Source organism: Dermacentor silvarum, chromosome 11 (assembly GCF_013339745.2).
Source record: "Dermacentor silvarum isolate Dsil-2018 chromosome 11, BIME_Dsil_1.4, whole genome shotgun sequence".
Classification (NCBI taxonomy): Eukaryota; Metazoa; Arthropoda; class Arachnida; order Ixodida; family Ixodidae; genus Dermacentor; species Dermacentor silvarum.
The window spans coordinates 95,336,111-95,362,902 of NC_051164.1; the positions used below are offsets into that span (position 1 = coordinate 95,336,111).

Here is a 26,792-nt window from a genome sequence, read left to right on the forward strand (position 1 = left end):
GATAGATAGATAGATAGATAGATAGATAGATAGATAGATAGATAGATAGATAGATAGATAGATAGATAGATAGATAGATAGATAGATAGATAGATAGATAGATAGATAGATAGATAGATAGATAGATAGATAGATAGATAGATAGATAGATAGATAGATAGATAGATAGATAGATAGATAGATAGATAGATAGATAGATAGATAGATAGATAGATAGATAGATAGATAGATAGATAGATCCTTCCGTGTTCTAAGAGTAGTTAGCTCCTTGAGCACGTCAGGCCTTATGCTAAATAAAGGCAGGCCCCACAGCACCCGAAGGCTGCGGAAGTAAGCGTTTTTTTTTTTCTTTTTCTTTTTCTTTTTTTTTTTTTTTTTTTGCTTAAAGACCGTACACAGCTGAAGTTGACAGAAAACCGAGGTCTAATAATGATAAGACCTAGCTATTAAAGCAACGTCATCAAAATTTTAGGAAAGTTGTAGCAGCTAGATCTTGAGAGAAATACACGAAAATTTTTAAAGCCATGTTTTAAGTTTTTTTTTTTTTATCGTACGGATATTTCTGTAAGTTTTGTAAATCTTGATGTATTGAGGTTCCAGTCGAAGGAAAAAAAGAAAAGCACTGAACGATTATGTTACTAGCAACACTTACCAGCCACAGCTAAGTATAATATGGTCGGCTGCAAGATTAGCTCTTTGTCATCTCGTTAAAGGCCTACTGTAGCCTACTGCACTCACTTTGACTAAATCGGTTATAAATGAGTAATATAATCCACTAAAGCAATCTTGGCAAAGCCACACGGCAGGGATGTGTATAATTTTTTTATTAGCATCCTGTAAACAGCACTTAGGCAGACGATGGTGCACCTCGTGGTTAGCGGATATGACGTCAGTCCCAGCAGGTTGCCTCCGAGATTTTTCATCACGTCGCGAGCAGCCGCGGCGCCCCTGATCTCTGAGGTCATGTCGAGGAGCCGTGTGTTCTAGGTTGTGCGTCACTTCCGGCGAATGTTAATGGTGGCGTTTCTTTTACTGTCGGTATCAAAAACGGCCACTTTTGCAATATTTTCGCGACGCTTCCACTTCTATTTCAAGCGTAAGGTTTTGCATGGAGGCTCCTCTTATCAACACTATCTTAAACTAGGCTTTTTAAGCGGTTAAACATTTTGTTGCACTTTAGCCTTTAAGTCTGCGGTACGAGATGGCACTACTAACGCCCGGCTGCTTTTTTAGGCTGCTTACTTTTCCGTCATTGATTACTTGATATTCTGTAAATTGTAGGCGTGTGCGAATATTCGAAACTTTCGAATAACGAATTGAATATTGTCCTATTCGATTCGGTCTTCGAATCGAATAGTCAGTATTCGTAAATATGAATATTTTTCGAATATTTTCCGATTATTTCAAAACGTCGACTGCGTCCAATTAAACATAAAATTGGAACAAAAGTACGGTAAGTTTTCACCCCCGCGGGCATAGCATAGACATAAAACATGAGAACTTGCGTAGTGGAGCAGGTTACGTCACTTAGGTAGCCATACCTTACATGCTGTACAACAATCATTCACTATCTCTGAAGAGCCCTGTGGATGCGAAGAAACTGCTTGTTTGCTCCTAATGATCCATTCGTGCTTTTAATACGCAACGCTTTATAATGTACTGCGTAATGACAGAAACTTGCTAACTTTGAGTATACTAAGAGATGAACATGTTTTACATTAATTGTGATAAAGGCTATTCATTATTCGAAAACTATTCGATATTCGCTTCGATTCGCTACTGCGACTATTCGATTCGTATTCGATTTGGTCCCGAAAAATCACTGTCCGCACACCCCTAGTAAATTATAATACATATACAGACAGGCTAAAAGCTTTCTATAATCGCCAATGGAAACGCCTGACTTTGTCGTCTGCAGAGGATCCTGAATCTCCAACCGACGGCTGTGGATAACCCGGTGGCTTACAGGAGGGTGTCCGACTTCATGGGTAGCAGAGTGGTGAGCATGATGCTGTTGTGATTATTTCTATGCACAAAAGTTTTGCACTTTCACGAAACTGCATGCACATCTTAGACTTCGCCGTCATCATAGGCACCACTCGTCTGGTTTACTAGCTACGAAGTTAAACAAGCTCGCCCGATTTCTGAGTTTGTTAGACAATGATTGGTATACCTTCTCGCATGTTTCTCGTGTTTTAGCTTATTCCCGATTCTTTATTTTCTGAAACCCATCAATAATATCTCGGTGAGAACGGTTAGCAGCTGAATATTGTACGCCTTATTCATGTTCGGCTATTTCATGCGTCGCGTTACTGCATGTCATCTAGCGAGTTCTTAGCGGCACATACACAGGCAGGCATTGGCCTCTGAGATCTCCGGTGTGGATCGACCAACCACGGTATGAGCAGCACGCCGCGTCGGAGATCTCAGAGGCGACACAGCAGCTGATTTGAGGTAATAGGTGTAGAAGCTTGGATGACTTGGTTATTTATAGCATAAAAATGAGCACTGATGATATCGCATATAATAGCACATGAGAATGCATGCTTCTGCTTCTTATTGGCGTCCTTGTCTCGTCGGTGATGGTCATTTTGTGCCACCGATTTACGAACTTATACTGGGCTTTGCCAGCTTCGAGTCTTCATCTGGCCAAGTTAAAATGCATGTCTACCATGTGACGCAGCCAGGTTTGAGTCCCACACGCGTTGAACATCTTGTTCTCAGCGAGTGGCTTATATCGGGCTCGTAGGTGCCGCAAAAATTAGACTTATTCTTCTCCCCTTCTCAGCAGGGTTAAGGTACTCGCCTCACAGCCATAAAGGAAACTGGCGCGTCCATAGCTGCTCTATTATAATCAAATTGTTGCTATGCGACGTGATGCACGCGCTAGTCACGCGCCTCCCAGCGCTAGCGGCCACAGAGTAGGGAAGTTCGTGAGGCTTAAAATCATTCACCGTTTCCGTGCCTGCCTCGTGGCGTCGCATGTAGAGCATAAGGCTGTTGCAGTTGGAGACCTTGGTTCGAAACCCACCACCGAATACATGTTTTAAAGAGGCCCCAGACCATGCGAAGCAGGAATCTGTTTACCGCAAGAGGCAAGGAATGCTTGACATTATAGAAGCTCTTCAATGCAGTTTCAAGGCCACCTACTTGCCACAAAACAGCCGACGAAGATCACGGTAGTATCAAGTATGTAATTTCCGCAATGAGACGCAGAATTTAACCAATAAATATAGTAGCCGAAGTGTAACAACTGATATGATAACGTCCTGTAAAAATTGAAGCTACACGCTTAATTTAGTGAAGTATCTACGCTGGTGGCAGTAAGGTAACGTCACCGAAGTATCGGCTAGTATGCATGCACAGTCACCAGCTTTATGAAATCGAAAACGGGAGCGCGTGCCGCACGGTACATGCAGAACGCTCTGGCGAGCGCCTAGCGCACTATCCTAGTCAGCATGTTTTGCGGGTCCACTCCAAGGTAGATATACCTGGTAGCGAAGCTTCCATAGAAGCCCATACGTTCAAAACATGGCGGTTCATCGGCGGTTCATGGGGCTTAGCGCCATCTGTGTGAGGAGGGAACATTTCCGGCGGAAAAAAAAGATAATGTGACGTCATATCCGTTAAAAGCAGAAGTGACGTTATTTCGTTCTCAAAGGCGCGAAATTTATTTTCGGAGGCCGGCAATTACAGCTGTATATTCAAATGCCCCGCCATACGACATGGTGGGCGTTCCGAGCTTTCAGCACGGAAAACGAGGCAGGAAAATGTCTGCCGTGCGGGTGTCGAAATCGCATCCCAGCACTAAACATACTTTCTTTGGAGGCCGACGAACGCTTTGGGCGTAGAGTGCTCGTCCTTTCGTCGGACGCGAAGCCCGTCGGCCAGCGCTGTCGCACGAAAACAACTAAAGTGAACAATTATCTGGTGGTCGCAACTTACTGCTTTTGACTAAACAGGTTAGGAAACAATGAAACTACCCGCGTCACCAAACTTAGGCAAACGTCGATAAGCAAAACAGCACAACATGTGAGGGGGTTGTATTGCAACAGGTGAACGTTACGAGCGCGCCTTCCTGCACACTTCAAAAGCTGCATTGCATCGCAAGTGATAGCGGCGTGAACACCCGCCGCTATCGATGGGCGCTCTTGCGGTGGGCGCTGGAAAAAAAAAGTATTTATTGATAATGATCAAGTGAAACAGAATTGTCACTTACTTTTCTCGCCATGCGTATATAAAATTGATTAGGAACTTTATTTTCGTTGAATGAATCTCTGTGTCTCTCTTTAATTATAAAACGCTTTTTTCTTTCCCCATGTTTGTTCCCTCCAAACATAGTCGCGCTTCAATCGCTGCTCCCATAACCACTCTTGTTGATGTCGGTGACAATTTGTTCTGAACCGTTTTTCGCCCGAAGCTTCGCGACCTATGTGAATCGACCTTGTCCACTCCCTGACCTCACTCGCGCATCGTCCTTGGATCGTCTGTCAAAGCCAGGCCGTATCCAATGAGCATGCGCATGAGACCACACGTTGCGTTATTTATACAGATTCCGTGCGGTGGCGGCGGTATGCAGACAACGCGCATGCGCTGTTAGTGAGTGCGTCCGCTAAGTTCACAAGCTACGAAAGTGCGCTAGCAGCTCGGCAGAGTGCGCTGCGTGTACTGTGTGGCACACGCTCCCGGGTTCACTACCAAAAAGCTTGTGACTGTACAGTCGCCCACACTTCGGTTTAGAGCACTGGAATTGAGCGCTGTGATGCAACGAAGTCATTGTTTGTGCGTTACTGGTCGGTTTTTGAGACTCGACGCTTGTGAACATAGATTATAGCAATGCCTTTCATAGATTATGAAAAGGCATTTGATTCAGTAAAGGTACCAGCAGTCATAGAGGCATTGCGTAATCAAAGAGTACAGGAGGCATACGTGAATATCTTAGCAAACCTCTACAAGGATTCCACAGCTACGTTGGTTCTCCACAAGAAAAGTAGAAAGTTACCTATCAAGAAAGGGGTCAAGCAAGGAGACACAATCTCTCCAATGCTATTCACTGCATGCTTAGAAGAAGTATTCAAGCTCTTAGACTGGGAAGGCTTAGGAGTGAGGATCAACCGCGAATCTCAGCAACCTTTGGTTTGCAGATGACATTGTCCTATTCAGCAACAATGGAGACGAATTACAGCAAGTGATTGAGGACCTTAACCGAGAAAGTGTAAGAGTGGGGTTGAATATTAATATGCAGAAGACAAAGATAATGTTCAATAGCCTGGCAAGGGAACAAGAATTCAGGATCGCCAGTCAGCCGCTAAAGTATGTAAAGGAGTACGTTTATCTAGGTCAATTACTCACAAGGGACCCTGATCACGAGAAAGAAATTTACAGAAGAATAAAATTAGGTTAGAGTGCATACGGCAGGCATTGCCAAATCCTGACTGGGAACTTACCACTGTCGTTGAAAAGAAAAGAGTACAATCATTGCATTCTACCGGTGCTAACACATGGGGCAAAAACTTGGAGGTTAACAAAGAAGCTCTAGAACAAGTTAAGGACCGCACAAAGAGTGATGGAACGAAAAATTTTAGGACTAACGTTGAGAGACAGGAAGAGAGCGGTGTGGATCAGAGAACAAACGGGGATAGCCGATATTCTAGTTGACATTAAGCGGAAGAAATGGAGCTGGGCAAGCCATGTAACGCGTAGGACGGATAACCGGTGGACCATTAGGGTTACAGAATGGATACCAAGAGAAGGGAAGCGCAGTCGGGGTCGGCAGAAAACCAGATGGGATGATGAAGTTAGGAAATTTGCAGGCGCAAGTTGGAGTACACTAGCGCAAGACAGGGGTAATTGGAGATCGCAGGGAGAGGCCTTCATCCTGCAGTGGACATAAAATATAGGCCGATGATGATGATGATGATGATGATGATGATGATGATGATGATGATGATGATGATGATGATGCTTGTGAACAGCGAAAACCACAGGACGCATCGGCCACGCAGTATTCAGTCCGGAACCTTGGACTTAGGAGCTTGTTTACTCTGCAGCGCAGCAGTCGAGCGCTCTAAACAGGAGTGTAGATGTCTGTACTGTGGCAGTTTGGCGATCATTCTAACATACGGAACTACGTGGATTGAAAACGGAAGCATAGTAAACGGATCCCTGGCATAAAAGCGCAGTCGTGGTCTCCGAAATCTGCTGATGCAAATGCGTAACCTTATCCATTGCTTTCCCGTTCTTATGTCTTGGGGAGTAGGTGTCGAAAACCTGTACCCCACTCGCTGTCTTCGTGGTTTCAGATGGACTGGTACGCTTTCTTCGCGGAGGTGACGCATCACTCCATGCCACACCTTGCGTTCGTCGTTATCAAGCTGGTCAACCGCCATTACCTCCTGGACATCAACCAGTTCTTTGACTCGCTGTCCGATCCTTCGTGAGCAGTGTACATCTTTCCTTTCTTCTGCGGCTCAAGAACATCACGGAAAATGGGCCATACAGCTAAAATCGCGTGAAACAGAAACAAGAAGCACTACTGTAGCAGGAAAGACAGGTCACAAGAATATAGGGTAAGACGGCACCGAAGCGCCACACTCACAAGTAAAATTTGTTGGAAAACACGAACGCTGACGTGTACACGCGGAAAAAATTCCGAGTAGGCCCTCATCTGCGTATCCCCAAACTACAAACGCAGCCCCTACACCAGCGGCGGCTGCTTACGGCGCGGCCGCGCGGGCGCCGTATCTTGAAAGCGATCTGCGATGTCGACAAAGTGCAACTAGTGCCGGTAGCTTCGTATGCGCTGTGCTTTGGACGTTTAGTTCGCGTTGAAGCGAGAGACGGCGCGAAGGTCAATTGGCTCGCTGCTGCGCCACGCTTCGCTCCGTTTACAACGTGTCTCACGACACAGATTGTCCGCATCAGCCAATATATCGCGAAATCGAAATACGTATACAGCTGTGCTCAAATTTCGCATTAGGGAGTATCGGAATCGTCGGTAAATGTTTTTTCTTCTTCTTTTTTTCATTCCATTGGTGCAACGCAGGGGTGACACCACCCACTTCAGGGACTACCTACGCCTGCTCCTCTTCCTCAACTTTGCCACCGCCTTGCCCAGCCTTACAAAGGTACGCGACATGCTTGCATCGTGAGGTTAGTTGGTTGCAGGCGATTACGCGCGAACAACAATAACACTTACTGCCGCATGATTGCCTCCGCATGCCAGCGTGACGTCATCACAACGAAATGTGTGCCGCCTTTAGGCAATTTGCATGTGTAAACCAGTAGAAATAGTACCAATAAATAGAGACTTATGACAAGGTTGGGCACTTTCCTTTTGCTTCGCTATTCGCTTCTTGAAACAATTATCTTGGTCAAGTAACATTTGAAAATTTGGATGCGTCTATTTTCAGTCTTGTTCTCCTAGCAGGTTCGCATATGGTTTGACTACTTTTCTTGCCTGCCTGTTTATTCTGTTTAGTGACGGCACCGCTATTGTATCTTCATGACCTCACACTCTGTAGATTGTCCGCAGGCAAGTTGGACGTTTAATAAACACACAGTTGTAGTACGGTGAGAACGAGCAGATGCTACGTTGACGGAGGACATCTTTTGACGATAACTTGTGCTTCGTTAAGGGCATAATGCTACGCTAAGAGACAACTATGAACAAAGAGAACACCGCACAAGCAGCTGCGGCGTGTGCTTGCCATATTTCTTATGATTATGCGTGTGTTGGTTAGGTATGTTATGTTTGTGTTTATGTTGCGTATTTGTTTGTGTGAGATGTGCATATGTCACAGCGCCTATGACGTCCGTTTTTGTATTTTTCTTCGCGGTTGTGTCTTAACGCTATACGTTGACACTTCTGTTTGTTGCGGTGCATTAGGGCAGCTACTGAACAAAGAGTAGCTCCCGCTAAAGTACGCCTACCGCTATAATGTTGCTGCTGCTTGCGCTCGCGCAGTCCACAATTAGCTTCTAGACTGGTGGAATAAAGTCTGCACTACCACTTCCTTCTATACTGCCACATCGCCCTGAGGGTAAAATAAATAAATATCTTCCTTCACCTTATCTAGTCTCAGCCCCATTGTGTGTGGAGCGCAGGTTACCGAGGCGTACTGGCGATTCGCACACGACCTTCGTCAGGAACCTGAGAGGTGGCGCCTGTGTCTCTATTTCCTGGACGACATCTTGCCCCGGTCGCTGTCCTGGTTCTACCACCACTATCACTTGACCCTGCGAGTTGCCAAGGAGGTTCGGGATTTTTTTACACTGTAGCTCAAAGATGCCTAGAAATTGGGAAACGCATGTGGGAGGGGAGGATGGGGGTGATTAGCGTACTCGACAAATCCTTGGACAACGTTTGAAAACTTTCCCCAGACGTGCGCGAAACACGATGCACTGGAACAGTTCTGAAGGCCAGATGCCGAAGAATATATCCAGATGAATAAATTGTGCAATTGTGTCGTTGTTGTTGTTGCTGTTGTTTTTGGCACTGACTGGCACAGGAAGACAGGGGTAACTGGAGATCGCAAGTAAAGGCCTTCGTCCTACAGTGGACATAAAAATAGGCTGATGATGATGATGGTGGTGGTGGTGGGAAGGAGCGAGCTGTGACCAGGATATGAAAGCGCAAAGCAGGCTGTTTTATACGTAGTGCGTAGATAAGGCAAGTGGTTGGGTATGGCGGGCGATATCTTGGACATTCCTTGGTAACGTAATCTCTCTAGGCAAAAAGTAACTGCCGGGATAACTTTGTAAGTGTGTAATGTACTACTCGAATCAGATGGAATCGATAACTGACTTCACTGCATGTTTCCTGTGATATTACTTGGCTCTCAATTTCCTTTTCAATCACCTTAGTGCTGCTTCAATCTCACAGGGCAATGTGGTGGAGCATTTGCAGACCGTGACGGCTTTGAAGGATGTGTTCGCGATGCTTCTCGCAAACACCGACGCGGCACCTTTCAACATGCGCGTCGACGGTGCGATCAAGGTACTGAACAAACCACACTTCGCGTGCGGTTGCCCTTCGTTTCGAGAAAAACCCGTCGCCACGTGTGCGCAAAGCGGTGATGCCCAGGAAACTGTTTCTAGTTCCCGAACTCAAGAACTGTACCACCCGGGAAAACGAGATACATTCATTACAGCGAGTAAAGAGATAGAGAATAATTTATTTCAATGATGGGACTCTAAGCCTATTTGGGGAAGTGTGTAAGGGGAAGGGAACGAATTGCGGCTCACTATGGAAGCTTCGAACGCGGCTCCATTGTGAGTTAAGTGTCTCTTTTATGTTAACCCGTTTTCGGATCCAATCCTCAAATGATGTCACCTCCTTAGGCCGTTACACCTTATTACCGCGAACAGCTTTCTTTGTTTCGTTTACTGCGCTGTGCTGATCACACAAAATAGAAAAAAATAATAATTGCGCACGTGTGTGTCTGTTTCATTTACTTTGTCATTTGTGTGAACAGTAGAGCGCAGTAAACAGAACGATGTCATACCAACTATCCCCAGTCGAAGCCTCATTGAGCTTTCTTTGGGCCTTTTTCCCTGTTTTCGTGGTCGGCGGCCGGACTTTGCCTGCTGAGAGAATGAGGGAGTGGCTGTGGCGTTTCGCTCCTGAGCTTAAAGTTGCGCTCCGAAGCCTGCCACGGCGGCCATGTTTCGATGGTCGCGAAATGCGAAAACGGTCGTGAATTTAGATTTAGGTGCGCGTTAAAGAACCGCAGGTGGCAAAAATTCATTCGGATGTCCGCCACTACGGCGTGCCTCATAATCAGATCGTGGTATTGGCGCGTAAAATCCGATAATGTTTCTTTCTATGCGTTTTCTGCAAATGAAAACTTAGCGCTTGAGGATGATGCAGCTATCACACTTCAATTCATCCTACATTTTATTACTATTTATCCGTATATCGTATCCTTTTGCTTATGCGAAAAACGCCTACAAATTTAGTTAATTTTCATTAACTCCTCCCACAGGGCAAACTTCGCATTCACTTCGATCGTAACAGCCTGTTGCTGCAGTCACAGTACTACGAGGTGTATGACGTGCGACTAGATGAATAGAAGCTATTTATAGAGTCATTTCCTGGTTAGCAAGCCATATGCATATAACCAGCATACACTCGCCATAAGGTTGATTTCATAATCCCGCTTGATAAAAATGAATTATTTTTTTTTCATTCTATGGTTGTCTCTCGTTCTATATTTTTGTATCAGCTGGAAAAGATGAAAGTCGTGATGTTCTTTGTGCCGGACCTTGTGCAAGGTGATACCATTCAGATACCGCCACCTACGGTGAGTATCCGTAACTTCATGCATTAGACCATAGCTTCCGAGATACAGACGCTGCCGGATCTCGGAGGCCATAATGAGCCGGTGTGAACAAACCTTACAGGACGCTGCGCGAGAGCACGCAGAAGTCGTTGCAACTATTGCGCACAGGCATTTGTTTTAACCTATGACGCGTTTATTTAAACCTAACCTAGCTAACACAACCTACCCTACCCTAAGAATTGCCGTTGTAGTAAAAAAAAAAACGCGAAAAAATAGATTGAACACTGTTTTACTGGTCTTGAAACGTCACCCTAACGCCAGGGTTTTATTTTACCATAATAATTAAAACCAGTTGTTTTAAAATAACTTGATGATTGAGGGCCTTAGCCGAGAAAGCGCAAGTGTATAGGGCTGAACATTAATATGCAGAAGACAAACGTAATGTTCAGCAGCTCGGAAAGAGTACCATATTTTCTGATGGGCAGTCAGCGTCTAGAATTTGCGCAAGGGTATAGGCCATTTACTGATGGGGGACTCTGATCAAGAGAAGGAAATTCACAGAAGACTGAAAATGGGTTTGTACGCATACGACAATCATGACCAAATCGTGACCGGCAGCACAGCGCTATAGGGTGACTGGCATTTTCTCGAGACGGCGCATACACGCAGTCCACAGCATGTATCCTGCTCATTGTGGTTGGCAGATTGACGTCGACACCAGCAACATCGTGCCGGCGGCACTCGAAGCACGCAGGATCGAAGTGAGCGCCTACTACAACTTCAGCAGCTTCGTGGAGAGAGGAGAGCAGTTTGGGTACGTGTAGTAGACGTATGAGGTCACCTACTTTTGAGATGTCGTCACTTCTGTCCGCTCAGCTCTACTCCTTTTCATGCATAGCAGGCAAAACTGCGAAAGGTAGAGATTCTTATCTCGCTGCGTGAAAAAAAAAAAAGAAGAAATTATGTCGATCCCACTTACTGTGGGAATTGAAGTCATGCGAAGCATTTTGCAGGTACCTGTCTATCGCTTTAACCCTTCGGCGGCGCGCCTCGACCGGCTCGTTGACTCTATCGATGACTTCGAGCAGGCGCTCATTGGGGAGTTCGGACGTGCTGAGAATCAGAAAGAACGTGGGTTTGCCTAGCTATAGCTGCTCGGTCATTGCGAGCGCGTTCCCCTTCACCTGCGCCAAGTAGTAACCCGGTAGTACGCCGTCTTCGAGCTGGTTAAGTAAACCTCTGAGGAATGCAATGTACGAGTTCACTCATTGCTCGACGAAGCTGGAGTCTTCTTAAAGAGCTTCTTTGTGAGCATCAGGAGCCGGTTAGCGTGCGCTGGCTGGGAAACGTGCTTTTGAAGTGCTGTTGGTGCGGACGCAACCACCAGCCACTGTTCGGCAGCCAACATACCCGGATCTTCTTACGCGCGCTATCTGGCTCGGCACAAGCAGTGCGCCAGAATCTGAGGCCAGAGTCGGATGATGGAGCTCGAATGACGACGATGCCACGACCGTTCTGGCAACGCGAACATGAGCGTTTACCCATCAGCTCAAGTTGGTAGGCAACGCCAGCCCCGCCGGCGTAAGAGGCTGGATAGACCGATAGTTTCCCCTTTTCCCCCAAATTTAGGGAGCGGGGAGGGGGGTAGTGTTCCAGCGGAGCAGCAATCGCGTTCGGTGCTCCGATGCTGGACGCGCGCATCGACGAATTTTTCGCGCGCTGCGTACTTCCGCGTGCAACTACGAGATGACTCATCTAGTAGCGGCATATAGTATCTAGAGCCATCTAGTAGCGGCCCTTAGACGGGATCGAACCAAGTGGTTCGGTCCCGTGTAAGGGCTGCACCTCGGCAAAATTGCGGAAAGAAAGTGCGGCCCTTACACGAGTCTATACGGTAATCAAGCTAGTGTCATCTTCGTAACCGTCTGTCGTGCGTTGTTCGTGGGAATTTAAGGTACGTTGCCGTCTTGTCAAAAAGAAGCTGTTGAGATAAAGCTTCAACTTGGAGAGATCGGCGACTTCCTTACGCATTCGAATGCATGTTAAACGGAGAAATGTTCGTATTAGACAAGCGCTGAACCGGTTTCAATTGAATATGTCGCATTTGGAAGAAAAAGCTCAGCTGTACCGGACATTCGAAGCAGGATATTGATTTGGGACCACCGCTAGCGATTACCACTGCATCATTTCGCCGTGCGGCGGTGAAAGAGACCAAATGTCATTTGTCGTACTGATTGTAACTCTACACAAGCGTCACAACGGTATTCGTCGTTTGAGAGGTTTTCTTCTTTCTTTTTCTGGCAGACTTCGTGCACGGAAGGGCTACCCGTATTTCTGTTTTATTTATTATCTTATTATTTTATATTTATTTATTTTTACATATTGGGTCCCATTGGAGCATACCCGCCATGGTTGCTCAGTGGCTATGATGGGCTGCTAACCACGAGGTCGCGGGATCGAATCCCGGCCATGGCGGCCGCATTGCGATGGGGGCGAAACGCGAAAACACCCGTGTACTTAGCTTTAGGTGTACGTTAAAGAAACCCAGGTGGTCCAAATTATTCCGGAGTCCCTCACTACGGCGTGCCTCATAATCAGATCGTGGTTTTGGTGCGTAAAACCCCATAATAAGTTTAATTAGAGCATTTGGTGACCTTATAACGACTAAACTTTAAAATAGTGGCATCCAAATGGATCATTTTCGCATCTCAGGCATTCATATTGCTTGCAGACCTCCGTACAAGGTGCTTGACCTGAACTGCCACTACAACTACGGGACCAACACACTATGTAAGCAAGTTCTGTGCTGTACACTTCCACGAGCTCCGGATTTGGTAACGGGCTTTGATTGGCGTTCAGGAAAGAGGAAGCAAAAATGCGAGCCTACGAGGAAGTCTATTAACGGGATGGCATCGGCTAGTTGAACAAACCAGTATAACGTGACAAAAGTAGTGAGTGACCATCTGCTTGTGGGAACATTGTAAGCAGTGTGGTTGACGGTCTGAATGTGACAAGTTCGAAGCGTTAGCGAATAACAGCGACCAAATGACCCCAAAAATCAGCAAAGCCTGCAGTATATCAATATTTAAAGATAAATGGGTCAGGGTGTCATGTGTTATCTGACAAGGAGATTGCATACTTGTCTGCTAATTAACCTGTGACCAGGCACACTTACCGCGCACATGCACCATTGTGTACGTGTGACCATGCAACTCCTCCCCTCCCCTCTTTTTAGGTTTTTCATATTTTTTTTTGTCTTTGACGATGCGTTCCAGCGTATTGAAATGTTTGTCTTTTGAAATATTAAATCGGTTGTCAATCAGCGCAACGTAACGTTTTCGATGCACCTTCACCTTTTGTTCGTGTCCTTAGCGCTGTTCCCGCCTGACCTACGAGGAAGCATCACGTGACCTTCTTAAAGGCCAACGGCAGTGAAATCTCGCTTTTAACAAATCAGTTATAAATTAAGCAGCGCATACCATCGAAACAATCGTGACACAGCCGCAGGGCTGGTTGTTGTCTAACTGCGTAGCTTCTGCAGCGTTGCCTACCATGTATGCCTACTATGTACACATGCTTAAAAATTTAGCAGTGATCAATGTATGGGCGTCATTACGCGGTAGGAAATAGATACCGGTAGCGTACGTCTCGCCTGGTCGGCGCGTTTGACATCGTCATAAAGAACTCGATGCCCTCTACTTCAATCATCGCAGACATTCCCCACGCTCTGTTCCACGGCCCGCTCTTCAAGGAGGGAGAGAGAAAGTGAGTGCGACATAAGCAATTTGACGCTCTCTTCTCATAAGCGGGTTTCTGCATTCTCAAAAGTCTGCACGCTATATATCCCTAATTCATATGTGGCTGGATAGATATTTAGAGCCTGTTTCTTTGTATCGTGGTGCTCGCTAATATCGGTTGGCAACTGCGAAAGCAATACCGCGACATCATTTCCTTGATCAATCACGTCGAGGTACAAGCGCCACTCTAGTGACTGCTCTGATAATGCTTTATGTCTTCATTTCTTTTCTCAGCCTTGTGTATCTGCCCAAACTGCTGCATGTCATCGGCATGGGTATGGGAAAGGCATTGGATCCGCATGGTGAGTGACATCGCTGTGGAGGTTTCAAGATTTCTGGATAGGCCACGCATTTGCGCCCGGACATGCACGTATTAGAGCGTTTTAGCTTACGAAAAGTGGTGATATATATATATATATATATATATATATATATATATATATATATATATATAATATTTACTGAAGCGAGAAACATGGCCCCCGAAAAAGCGCGTGGGTGCGCACGTGATCTCTGAGGCCATGCTGTAGGGTAGCTAATACCGACCCGAGCCACTAGGCGCGTGTTCTACAATATCGTCTACATCAATTGGCCGCGAACCACCCTTGGGGTGACTTTTGTCCGCTACAGCATTGCTTCTTTTGGAGCTCCTGTCGCCGTCTGCGTCAGTTTTGCGTTAACTGGCGTCAAAACGCACAGTGTGTGCATCAATATCTGTTCGCTCTTGGTAAATGCTTTGATGTGAAAAAAAAAAAAAGCTTATTCAGTTTAATTTTGTACCGCAAGGTTGGACAGTCAACCAGCATTTTACGTTCGAATGCTTAAGCGTTTCGCGATGCAGTTTGTAGAAAACGCCCCAATCGGTCCAACTAAGGCGAGTGGCCAGTGCACCACGACAGCGCTGGCGCTCGCTTAGCGTATAGAGCGTGCTGCACTCCCTGGCAAAATTGTTACGTCATTCCTACCGTAACGTCACCCTCTCCACTTCCCGTATCTTGCCACTTGTGACTTCTCATCTCCAGTACTGAAACGAGAGCTTAAAAGAGCGAGATGTGGAGCAGAGAAAGAACACGACGGAGTCACTAAGGTTCATCGAATGCAACAGTTCCTGAACAATTCCAGCAATGGATAAAGCGGTGGAACAAGCCATTATGTCCCATAACCTGTATTTTAAATGTGATTGATGTTTTAGACTGTCCGGAGATGTAAGCGAACTATATATATATATATATATATATATATATATATATATAGTTCGAAAATAGAAGCACGTAGGAATAACATAACAAGACTTTACTGACGTTTCGGCCGGGGTCCGGCCTTCATCAAGAGTGCGTGTACAAGCATACAGAGCTCAATTTATACCTTTTTGCCGTAAGGGTGAAAAGAGACACGAAAAAAATACAAAGTGGAAAGAAAAAAATATATATACAAAGTAAAAAAGAATACAACGAACACGTAAATGGAAAACTGCGCGTGCACAGAGTGGAATTATTAAAAAAAGTGAATACAACAAGGCTGTGAAAACAAGCTCCTAAATCGTGAGTAGCCCATGACCACAGGTGTGCACAGATTTCGCGTCGTCATGGATGTCAACACGTGCAATGACCCATGTCAAAATCATCAAAACGATGGGCATGTACAGTGGTGCTATACAGGGGTACAAAGTTGGGCGTGTATGGAGTGGGATTATTGAAAACGTATTAACAAAGAGCATGCGGGCATCACTGACAGGATTTAGTGGCGTCGTGAGTGTCTACACATCTGATGGCTCATGTCAAGGTATATCAGAAACGACGGGCATGTACAGGGGTACAAAGTTTGGCGTGCATGGAGTGGGATTTGAAAACGTATTAACAAAAAGCATGCGGGCGTGACTGACGGGATTTAGTGGCGTCGTGAGTGTCGACACATCTGATGGCTCATGTCAAGGTACATCAAAAGTGACAGGCGTGTACAGTGGTGCCATAAAGGGGTACAAAGCTGCAAGCTAATATGTTGTTAATATGTTTTTCACAATGCCACTGTATGTACACGCAGCTTTGTACCCCTGTACATGCCCGTCGTTTCTGATATACCTTGACATGAGCCATCAGATGTGTAGACACTCACGACGCCACTAAATCCTGTCAGTGATACCCGCATGCTCTTTGTTAATACGTTTTCAATAATCCCACTCCATACACGCCCAACTTTGTACCCCTGTATAGCACCACTGTACATGCCGATCGTTTTGATGATTTTGACATGGGTCATTGCATGTGTTGACATCCATGACGACGCGAAATCTGTGCACACCTGTGGTCATGGGCTACTCACGATTTAGGAGCTTGTTTTCACAGCCTTGTTGTATTCACTTTTTTTAATAATTCCACTCTGTGCACGCGCAGTTTTCCATTTACGTGTTCATTGTATTCTTTTTTACTTTGTATATATATATATATATTTTTTCCACTTTGTATTTTTTTTCTTGTCTCTTTTCACCCTTACGGCAAAAAGGTATAAATTGAGCTCTGTATGCTTGTACACGCACTCTTGATGAAGGCCGGACCCCGGCCGAAACGTCAGTGAAGTCTTGTTATGTTTTTCCTACGTGCTTCTATTTTTTGAACTACTTCTGTGCCGGCTCCGGTTACTCTTTACTTCACTGATATATATATATATATATATATATATATATATATATTACAAATCTACTCTCGCAACTTAGCTGAGCTGTCTGAGCGGGATATTAATGAAAGAGAGAGAGAAACGGCACGCTTGCGATAGTAATTTATGTTGTTCTTTAAGTTCGTCGTCTTGTGCAATAACCGGATCTAACAAACTGCGTGATCAAGCCTCTCCACGGCTTTTGCCTACAGTCACAGCGGCCCGTGTCTCTAGAAGCCACGTAGCTAGTCTATACATCTTACTATCCGTGCAGGTATACACATCAGCTCCGAACCGGAGGACTCCGACTGGCTGTGGGGCAAGTCGCTCCAACTCTGGGAGAACAACACCGCTTGCTTCCGCACTATCTACAATGTGCTCGACCCAAAAACTAGGCGCCAGGTGGGCGCGCAGTGTGCCAAGCGCAGTTTCATCAATCAATCAATCAATCAATCAATCAATCAATCAGTGTTTCTTCACGTTGCAAACTACATGAGAAGGGAGAAATAAAGGAGACCGTTCAGGCAGCCTGACGGGTTCTCACTCCCGTAACATGAGCAGCAGTTACAGACAAAACATGAAATGAATACAAGACGGTGAACATAGTTTCAGCGAAGTATATAGATGTGGTAGGTACAGTTATAGAAAACTTGTAAAGAATGCAAAAGTCAAACACGATAACATCAAGGTAAGCACGTGGAGTAGATGAGCCGACTGTCGCAAATTAAAACAGATAATTACAGTCCGTGCTTGTAATGACGTGTTTTTGAATCAATCAATTATGCTGGTATGTTGTCAACCTTTATGAGAATATAAAGGCAAACCTCGATATAATGAACCTCTATTGAATGAAATTCGCGATGTAACCACCTGTTTATATTTCCCGAGCTTAGTTCCATTGAATTAACGAAACCTTGAACTAACGAAATTAGCGATATAACGAAGTTTTTCGCTGCAAGTACAACTTCCTTATATCGAAGTTCGACTGGATAAACTTCAACTTCAGAGAATCTTTGTTTATGGCGTAGGAACGCCCGTGAAGCCTCCGTTCTGGCATACTGGTTGTATACGTTTGTACACTAATGAAGAGTTCTTATGGCACAAATGACATACATTGAATGAGTAAACCACATAAGATACCAAACAATTTTTTAATGCCTAGACATCAGCCTGGTGCATCACATCTGCCTTTTTTATGTTAAAATGCTTTAATTACATTGGCTTTATTAAGGTTTTATTTATTAATAGCGGACCGTACTATATTATTACTGAAGTGGACAACTGAAATGCGTACGACGGAGCGTGTTTGACGGTCAAGTCAGCCGCTGCGTGTTTGCGTCGCCGTTACGTCACCTGCCATCACCACAAGCTATTGCCGCTAGCGCGATACCACACAAAATCCGCCTGCTGAGCTTCGCACACGCAAGCGACTTTTGCGAGATATCGGGCGGCCATGTTGCTGTCTACTTTCTTAAGTATACCGTATAGACTCGTTTAAGGGCCGCACCTGTGTAAGGGCCGCGCCCCCAACTTGGCATCACAAAATTTGGAGACAACAATCCAATGGAGAAGCGATCGCGTTCGGTGCCCCGATGCTCCGCGCGTGCATCGGCGAATTTTCGAGCGCTGCGTACTGCCGCGTGCAGCTACTAGATGGCGAGAGCTGCTGAATTTTATGGATAAATTATTGTTTTCATATTTTTATGCTCACTTTGATCTTCACATTACAGAAAACTTCGCAAAACTACATACATAAAACATACCTACATAATTCGGCAAGTGGTTACAACAGTGGCAAAAGGAAAACAAGACTGAATGCAGATACTAGAAAACACGTGATTAAATTATACAGAGGGTAACAGTAAACAAGTTCACCATTTATCCAATTTTACCACTCATCCACTGAACATGAAACGCTTCATGGCCGCGGAAAAGTTGTGCGCTGCTCTCACATCAGTCGGTATGGCATTCCAAATGAGAGTACCATTGACCTCTGATGCAATGGTACATCCAGATTGTGCACAAGTCACCGGCTGCGCCGGCACTAGTTTGACCAAAAGGCTCGGTCCTGTGTAAGGGCCGCACCTCGTCATAATTGTGAAAGTGCGGCCCTTACACGAGTCTATACGGTATTTGTGTAATGTGTACAAGCTGAGCCCTGGAAGTGTTAGCCAGTGCCACTCGCGGACTAAGCGGCGGATGCGAAACATGCTTTCTACCGCAGTTTCTACCGTAGGCGTCACGTAGTGAGGTCTCGTGACCTGCAGCATAAGCTTCAGGTGCGCCGTGTTTCGTGAAGTCGTTTGTCTTTCTGACGGCCGTTCTAATATCGGAAACCCCTATTGCAGTTGGACCCCGTCAGGACTTTCGCCGGGAATCTGGTGGACAGTATGGCGCTGCAAGCGGCCCTATGGGTAATACACGGCACGTACATACCTACACACTCACTGAAACACACCCGGAGTGTCTTCAAGTGTATTAAAGGGACCATTCATCAGTTTAAACTAATATAGCCTATTGTTTCAAAACTGTATATTCGTTCAGTTCACGGCAATGGGTTATTATACTAAAAACGAAAATGAATGATATTTCTTTTTTTTAATTTCGCGCCATAACCTCAGCGGTAGTACGTATCTGCGACGTCAGGGATTTCAAAGAATTTTTTCCCCTTTTTGGGAATGTTGTGGCTCTGGAAAAGTTCTTGAAACATATTAAGTCCAGTCTTTTGCCCTTGTATCATACAATGGTAGGCTGTCTTTGCCGACAAAATATTGACCGCATAGAGTTTCTCATAATATTACCCGAGAGTGAAATTTCACGCCACCGTCTATGCGAGTTTCCTAACGGCCGTTGCGCCGCCTTGGGAATGCCGGGATATGGGTGTCCGAGGCTTTGTCTCGAACCTGGCTTGGCTTAAAACATGCTAATGGCTGCACCATATAAAGCGTTCTTAAAACAAAAGAATGTTTTCATTCATCCGTATTACATATTTCAATAAAGATAACTCACCTCCCGTGCGTGAGCAAGCGCTGACAAACACGAACAGAAGACAAACGGCTGCCAAGCGAGCGCGGACTTTGTCGTCTGTCCTGCAGCTTTAGCGGCCCACCGGTACTTCTTAAGTTTCATGTGACTGTTCATCGAAGCACAAGTCATCATGATTGAATAAAATATGCTTGTGTGTAATATTAAAGAAAAAAACTTAATTTTAAGTACTGTTTAATAGGAAATTAACCATTGTAATTGACACAACGGTGCTAGCCAGACGCGCCTTCAAGGTGCCAATCCGAAGCCACCGTATCCCAGCATTCCCATGCATACAACAGTGGCGCAGCGCCATTTTTCCCTCTATGGGTAATGTAGTGAAAAACTCTATGATTAACCGAGTCCAAGCCGACGCTGTCAAAATCCATGACGTCACGGCTGGCTGGCATGACGTCAAGGCGGCATCGCCACCCGTCTATAGTTTCCGTGTATTTTCTATATTTTATTGTTTATTTTTATGATCTGCTTAGGCACACTAAGCCATCCTTTTCCTTTTTTTTATTTATTTATGCTACCCCTGAGGGCCTTACAGAGAGGAATGGTAAAATGGCAAGCATATCAGTGAAATAAAAAAAAAATGTAGCATACTAGTTTTTTTATAACTACACAACGTTGGGTAATCTTTTGCCTTTACCTAACTTTGTTCATTAAAGTTCATTACCTCTCTCCGGTTTACCGAGCCTCTTCTCGCAGTAAGATAATCAGTTTTGACTTTGTAGAAGGATCGTTCACTAACGCAGCTTAAATAATTTTTCGCTTTAGTAGCCATCTAAACAATATTACTTTTACATGATCTGCATAGCATGACAATACAGAAGGATGTCCTAAAGTATGCAGATAATTTCCTGTTATGTATTCGATATGGAACGTATGGTCAGCAATAGAAGTTAAAGCAGCAGAACAAGTCCATGTAAACGTATATTGTGCTAGTGAAACAAGTATTCCCTAAGAATAAACTGTCAGAGGGACCTTCAGGAGTGTGCTGAACTGCATGGGCTGGTTGGCGCATTCGTAGAAGGGAATCGAACAGCGCTTCCGTGCTTTTTGGAAGCGAGAACCTGCGCCTCTGCGCATAATGCTGCATGTAGTTCAATGAGTACCGTCCAACCCACATATAAGAATGTTCTGCTGCCAAGTATAATGTACTCTTATAACGGATAATTTTTTATAAGCGGGTCGCGCGAAAAATGAGGCAGGAGAAAGGTTTCCACAATTTTAAGACAAAAGAAAGAGTGTCACTTTCACTGTTTCCGAGGAAAGCCATAATCTCTCACTTTTGCTTGCTTCACAAAGCTTGCGGATTTTTTTTAAGCATCTAAATGCTCTACATAACTTAGTGTCATGCCCTTCACAAAGACGAAGTCCCGAATAGACTCAATCATCTGTATTGGCCTCCTACGAAGGCAAAAACCTCCATGGACAGGTGGCCCTACTTTGTCGTCGTCAGAGTTGCTAATGGTGAGGCTCGCGCTTTAGCCGGCATTCCACGCAGCTTTTTTACTCTCGAAACCGGCTCAGAGCAGCCGCATCCACTCCTATAACCGATAACGTGGCCTGGTAACATTCTGAAAAGTGGGTTGTCTTACCATAGAAGACATACTAAAGGTGACGGTACCGCGATTTTTCATTTTAAGGCGAAAGCCTTGTATGTCTCGTTTTGAGGTGACCTTGACAAAGTGGAGCGAAGAATCGGCCAAAAATTCGGCAAGAAATATCTACTCGAAACATATAATCAAAGAAGATAATTACAAACTCGATTACATTATATATCAATCGATAGGGGATTACATGAGAAACATAAATATCGATAAATGACCATGAGAGCCATTTAATTAATTACGATCATAAGCATGACAAAGCGGAAAGATGGGTCGACAAAACCGAAAAGTGGCCAAATACCGAGAATTAATTATAGTATTAGGGAATGATGGTAATGATAATGATAAAAAATGAGTATACAGAGAGGCGAATGAGGTGAATTAATAGTGAATTGATAGTGAATTAAAGAGGTTTAGTTGGGTGACAGGAGTCAAACGAATGAGATAGTGTGAGCTAAGATAATGAAGAATAAGTGAGAGTGAATGAAGGTAATGAAGGATGACTTTGCAAAAATGACTTTGCAAAATGGGTAAAAAGTCAATACAGAAAGTAACAAAAAAAATTATGGGGTTTAGCGTGTCAAAACCACGATCTGATTATGAAGCACGCCGTAGTGGGGGGACTCCGGAATAATTTCGACCATCTGGGGTTCTTTAATAACGTGCACCTAAATCAACAAAGAAAATAAAGTAAATGTTAAAGGAAATTTCACAAAGCGTAAAAAGTGCTCGCGTCATTGCGTTAGCGGCGCTGGCGCTTTCGCCTTCAAGTCGTCTTAGTTGTAGCATAAGGGACCCCTACTAATTTTTTTATATCCAATATATTTTTTATAACCGGTATTCTTATAAGTTGGTTTGACTGTATATCCAAAAGAGGGATGCGTATTATACATTCGGTGCAACGTGTACCGCGTGACCTTCTTCTCTACACTGTGCCACTGTAGCCGCTGTCGTCAAACTTACCCTCTCTCTCTACGGTGGCTGCTGCTACTGTTGTCGCGCATGCGCAGTACTTCCGCCGGCGGGCCAGGGAGGTCGCGCACCCGAATCCCGACTTCCACCTTCCCAAGAACAGAAATCTGAGTAGCGACGAGCTCTTCTTCTACTCCTTTGGCGAGGTATATATATATATAGTAACGTTGCATATAGCACTTTTTCTTTTTTTGCAAAAGTGTTCTTTGATATTTAACTGAAATAAGGAATCAAAGTGCGTCCCAGTTTCGGGACGGGCCGGCTTTGCCCACCAGGAGTTCTTGAGTGGTAACTGGAACCTCCATATATGCGGGCGTTTCTATCGTAGCCCTCCACGCCCATCAGAGTGCGACCACGTGGATGTGCAACGAATCGAACCCGTGTCCTCATGTTCACCAGCTGCACACCATAGCGGAAATCACCAATGACAAAGTTGTGCGGTATTCCTGTGTTCCACGGTAGTGTAGCACCGAAATGGAAGTACATTACAGTGCACTACAAGGCGTACAGAGTGCTCCCGACACTGAACAGATGACGCTTTCACGGGGTGGAACACATTCAGGAACCCTCCGTGCCAGGCGCTGCGGTGAAGCATGAAATAAAAAAGAGCAAGTACTGCAGAAACCAAAGAAGGAAAATGATATGCGGATCTATAGAAAAGGCGCGTCACCGTTTCCACGTGACACCCAAGCGGAGCGGGCCCTTCTGGGACGTATTGTAGATAACCTTTGCCCGAAACACGTGACGATAGCGACGCGCGCGTTCCTATGGTCGTGTTTTTGATTGGCCGGCGCTGTATAGCTTTCACCGCTGTGCCGCAGAGAATTGTGAAGAACCGTATGTATGCTTCGTGCTTTCGCTAATCAGTGCCTAAAGCTTCCTCGCTGGGTGTTGAAGCACATTATTATATGGCCTCAGTGATCGGTAAGTGCGCAGTGCGCACTGTCTCAGAGGCTGTGAAGCGCATGATGATCATCATTATCAGGATGACGATTAGCGCATTCCCCTTTCAAGATTGACGGTGGCATGTGCAACCACACTCCAGCGTACTATTCAAGTTCTTATACAGTTTTATTGCCAATATATATGCATATTTCAAATCCTTATTGTCTATGATAAGCGCATGCATGGTTGCAGTATGATCCTCCGGTCATGTAACAATTGTTATTCGACATCACTCTTTCTTATCTACTTAGTCGCCCTCCAGTCTTCCGACCGTATCTTGCTTACGTTCACTACGCCAATGTCTACCTTTTCATTGCTATCTTTAGAACTCTACCGCTTTATCATAGAGTGATGACATTCCTATATTTTTCCGGATGTATATATATATATAGGTATACTCATTGATCATCACGAAGTCGAGACATCGTTTGTGAGGAGAGAGGAATTTGAAAGCGTTTATAACGCCAGGCTCTCACACTGTTCTATCTTTCCCTGATGATCCGAATGTGCAGTACATGTGCGAGGTGCTTAAGCCGGCCGCCCACAACAAGGTTATCGACTTTGGATACCTGCCTCCAAACCGCATCAGGTGAGCGCAATCGCCGTACGAGACGGACGTGACTATTACATATATATAGCGCAATTCTTGAATACCACTGCAATTTATACATGTTGAATCCATCTATACAAGGTGTCCCGACCAACGTGGAACCATTATTTAAGAAAAAAAAAAAAGAAGCATGGATTATTTTATGGCAGAAAAATGTAGCAGATATTGTTCATTGTTTCGTTGGGAAATCGCCAGTCATTTCTGTTGGCGACATTTAGTTAGATAATTAAAAATATTTACCTAACTTATTCATTCCTGTTCTAATTGACAAAGCGTTAATTTCGACGTATACAGTTATGAGAAGCAGCGAACTTCGATGCTTGCAGCAAGGTTAAATTGTGTGATAGCGCTTGGTGCGTCCTAAGAAGTGTGCGCATCCGCTGTTATCTTTTGTGCCGCGAAGCCTTCCTCAATGCGTTCCTTACCAGTGAGCCTGTTTTAGGGCGCTGCTTTCTGGTATTGGTTGGTGCGTAATCCTCTGGTATCTTTCATTTTCGCAGGTTTTATTCTTAAGCCGGAATAATAAGGCACGTTAACTGTATACCTTGCCGAAAACCCCGCAATCGGTGTTTCGGATAACTGTACACAACTGCTTAATTGATGTGTTGCAAATTAAGACAGTCATTAACGAGTTCGATAATAACTTATGGTTAGCTCATTGAATGTCAACAACATAAACAAAAAAAATCCTGTTTTTAAAGCTCGGTCCATGTAGGTGGGGCACCCTGCATACGTAATCAGGATGTCCGCTAATACAATTAATTAGATCCTGTCTGTTTTACCTTTTTTTCGTTCTCAGTAATTAATGTATGTATACGTTCAGCAGTGTACAGATCAATATCAACGTATAAACGCGTTTACTTTGATTGTAAATTTGTATCAGTTGTCGGGAGTAACTTATGCATTAAAGTAAAACGATTTTACGCTTATTTTATATAGTTTCGTTTTCTTTGTTTGTTTTTTTACGGTTGCTTGGGAAAAAGTTTGATGCGCCTGCCATTTATCCCTTCGCGCTTCAAGAAACAGGGTACGTATTCACGAAAATCACTTACGTTAAAATTCTTCGTAAGGGTGAATTTCAGCCAATCCTGTTTCTGGACATATCATTAGCGAAGGCAGCCGGGCAATCACAATGAGAACTTACGAATGAGGGGCCGAATTCAATAAGTTTTTCGTTCGCAACTCCTCGTTTCCGTTGGCCAGTCGCGTTCAGCGAGCATCGGGTTTGGCTGAAATTTTTCTCTTACGAACACATCTAGCGTAAGTGATTCTTGTGAATACGGGTCGAGGAGGCTTTTGTCAATTCGCGGCCCCGGTCCTCTTGCAAATGCCTCTGGCACGAAGTGGAGGAGCACCATAGCTGTTCAGCAACGACGAGCACGCGCCGTGGTCACGTGCCGCGCGCACGAGCAGCCAAAAATCCCCGAAGTGGGGAGATGAAGCACGCAACCCACCACAACACGAACGTGCATCTTGAAAAAGGGGGACAAGCACAAGAATTTCACTGACCTTCTGCACAAACACCTCCTCGCCAAAAAAAAAAAAAAACACCTGGCCCCCACACATTTATGTATGGGTGCGTGCCACTGTCGAGATGTATATCTGGGAAGGCTGCCTGGACGGATTGATCGGCCGACACACAGCAAATGTCTTCTGCAGGGAGAGGGGTTTCGTGGCGAGGAAACGTCTCCCGAGGAAAGCGAAGGCGAGGACATGGGTAAAAACGATAAGAAAAGATAAGTGATTCGCTAGCGCTTGTATAAACGTTACCTTTGATGAAGGATAAGTGAAGGATAATAAGGGTCACAACCTGATTGTTGGGGTTAGCGGCTGCGTTTGAAATAAATAAGCGTTTGCGATGGTACAAACACGACAAGTGCGCCTCTTACCACAGTTGCCCTACAGCGCGCTATAAGGACTGCTATACACTATACCGGCATACTTTGCGGCAGCAATGGCGTATCGAAATTAGTCGGGGAAATTGGTCTGCCTTCTGTCTTTGCGTTTCAATACCGTAACTTTGGAGTGAGTTTGACCGCCGGATTTTCCTTTAACGTATGCACCCGGAACACTGCACGTTAACGATTTTGCATTCCGCCTCCATCGTACAACGCGATCGTGGGAATTCAACCCTCGACCCAACAGGCAGAGTGCCTCAGCCCTTCGCGGCCTCCGCGACGGGTCCGTGAGCGTGACGTCACGTTTTTGTGCTGTGTTCGCGCATGCGCTGACGTAACTTCCTCGTTTCGCGCATGCGTGTGCACTCCACGCAGGCTAAACACCCTGCTCCGTAACACTCCGGAGTTCGCCGCAGCCTTCAATTGCCCGTTGACCAGCGAGATGGTGCTGCCGACGGCTAACTTCTGCGTGGCCTTTCCTCCCAAGGAGCATTACGTCATCAGGCCCATCGATGCGTACACCACGCCGGGGCCATCTACCACGCCATAAGCCTACGAACATATCAAGTCCCCCCCATGAACTTTTTATGCCCACGCGTCTAAACCTCGTATATACTGAGTGAATCATACGGATGATATTATTGAAGAAGGGACCGTTCATTTGATCTGGTTTCGATAATTCGCTATATCTCGTTGAAAGAGATATCGTGTCTCGTAGAGACAATATAAATACATTGGACAATACGAAGCGATCAGGTTTATTATAGGCTTCGCAATAAACCCATTGCCGATGAATTGTTGGGCCCGTCTGTTTCATCTCTTCTAAATACTGTGCTAATCAGTAAATGAAGGAACATAGCACGTACAGAGAATTGAATTAAAGACATCGGGGAATACAGATTTTCCCTTTAATTCATAGACTGCAAATAAATTTGAGTAGATTTTTGATCATCGTTATAAATTACTAGTCATCCCATTGTGATTGACGGTATATA

The 26,792-nt window shown here is 45.0% G+C and overlaps 2 protein-coding genes across 2 annotated transcripts; both read left to right on the forward strand.

Annotated features, from left to right (window-relative positions):
- The first annotated feature begins 1,896 nt into the window (after nucleotides 1-1,896).
- On the forward strand, nucleotides 1,897-18,782 carry LOC119432752 (uncharacterized). The gene is made up of 12 exons (XM_049658379.1): nucleotides 1,897-1,999; nucleotides 6,303-6,436; nucleotides 7,046-7,127; nucleotides 8,107-8,256; nucleotides 8,885-8,998; nucleotides 10,227-10,304; nucleotides 10,988-11,097; nucleotides 13,015-13,073; nucleotides 13,997-14,048; nucleotides 14,315-14,382; nucleotides 17,004-17,131; nucleotides 18,744-18,782. The coding sequence occupies exons 1-12, from the start codon at nucleotides 1,985-1,987 to the stop codon at nucleotides 18,780-18,782; spliced, it is 1,029 nt and encodes a 342-aa protein (XP_049514336.1). The 5' UTR covers nucleotides 1,897-1,984.
- A 297-nt stretch (nucleotides 18,783-19,079) lies between these two features.
- On the forward strand, nucleotides 19,080-26,365 carry LOC119433488 (neprilysin-1-like). The gene is made up of 4 exons (XM_037700724.2): nucleotides 19,080-19,143; nucleotides 22,383-22,490; nucleotides 23,802-23,878; nucleotides 26,173-26,365. Exons 1-4 carry the CDS (start codon nucleotides 19,120-19,122, stop codon nucleotides 26,345-26,347), a joined length of 384 nt encoding a protein of 127 aa, XP_037556652.1. The 5' UTR covers nucleotides 19,080-19,119; the 3' UTR covers nucleotides 26,348-26,365.
- Nucleotides 26,366-26,792: the final 427 nt, after the last annotated feature.

Coding starts and splice junctions, on each gene's coding strand:
- LOC119432752 (XM_049658379.1), top strand. Junction 7,128..8,106: donor CCTTGCCCAGCCTTACAAAG/GTACGCGACATG, acceptor TGTGGAGCGCAG/GTTACCGAGGCGTACTGGCG. Junction 17,132..18,743: donor ACCCAAAAACTAGGCGCCAG/GTGGGCGCGCAG, acceptor TGGTACATCCAG/ATTGTGCACAAGTCACCGGC.
- LOC119433488 (XM_037700724.2), top strand. CDS start 19,120: ATGGCGCTGCAAGCGGCCCTATGG. Junction 22,491..23,801: donor TCTTCTACTCCTTTGGCGAG/GTATATATATAT, acceptor CCGAATGTGCAG/TACATGTGCGAGGTGCTTAA. Junction 23,879..26,172: donor CTGCCTCCAAACCGCATCAG/GTGAGCGCAATC, acceptor CACTCCACGCAG/GCTAAACACCCTGCTCCGTA.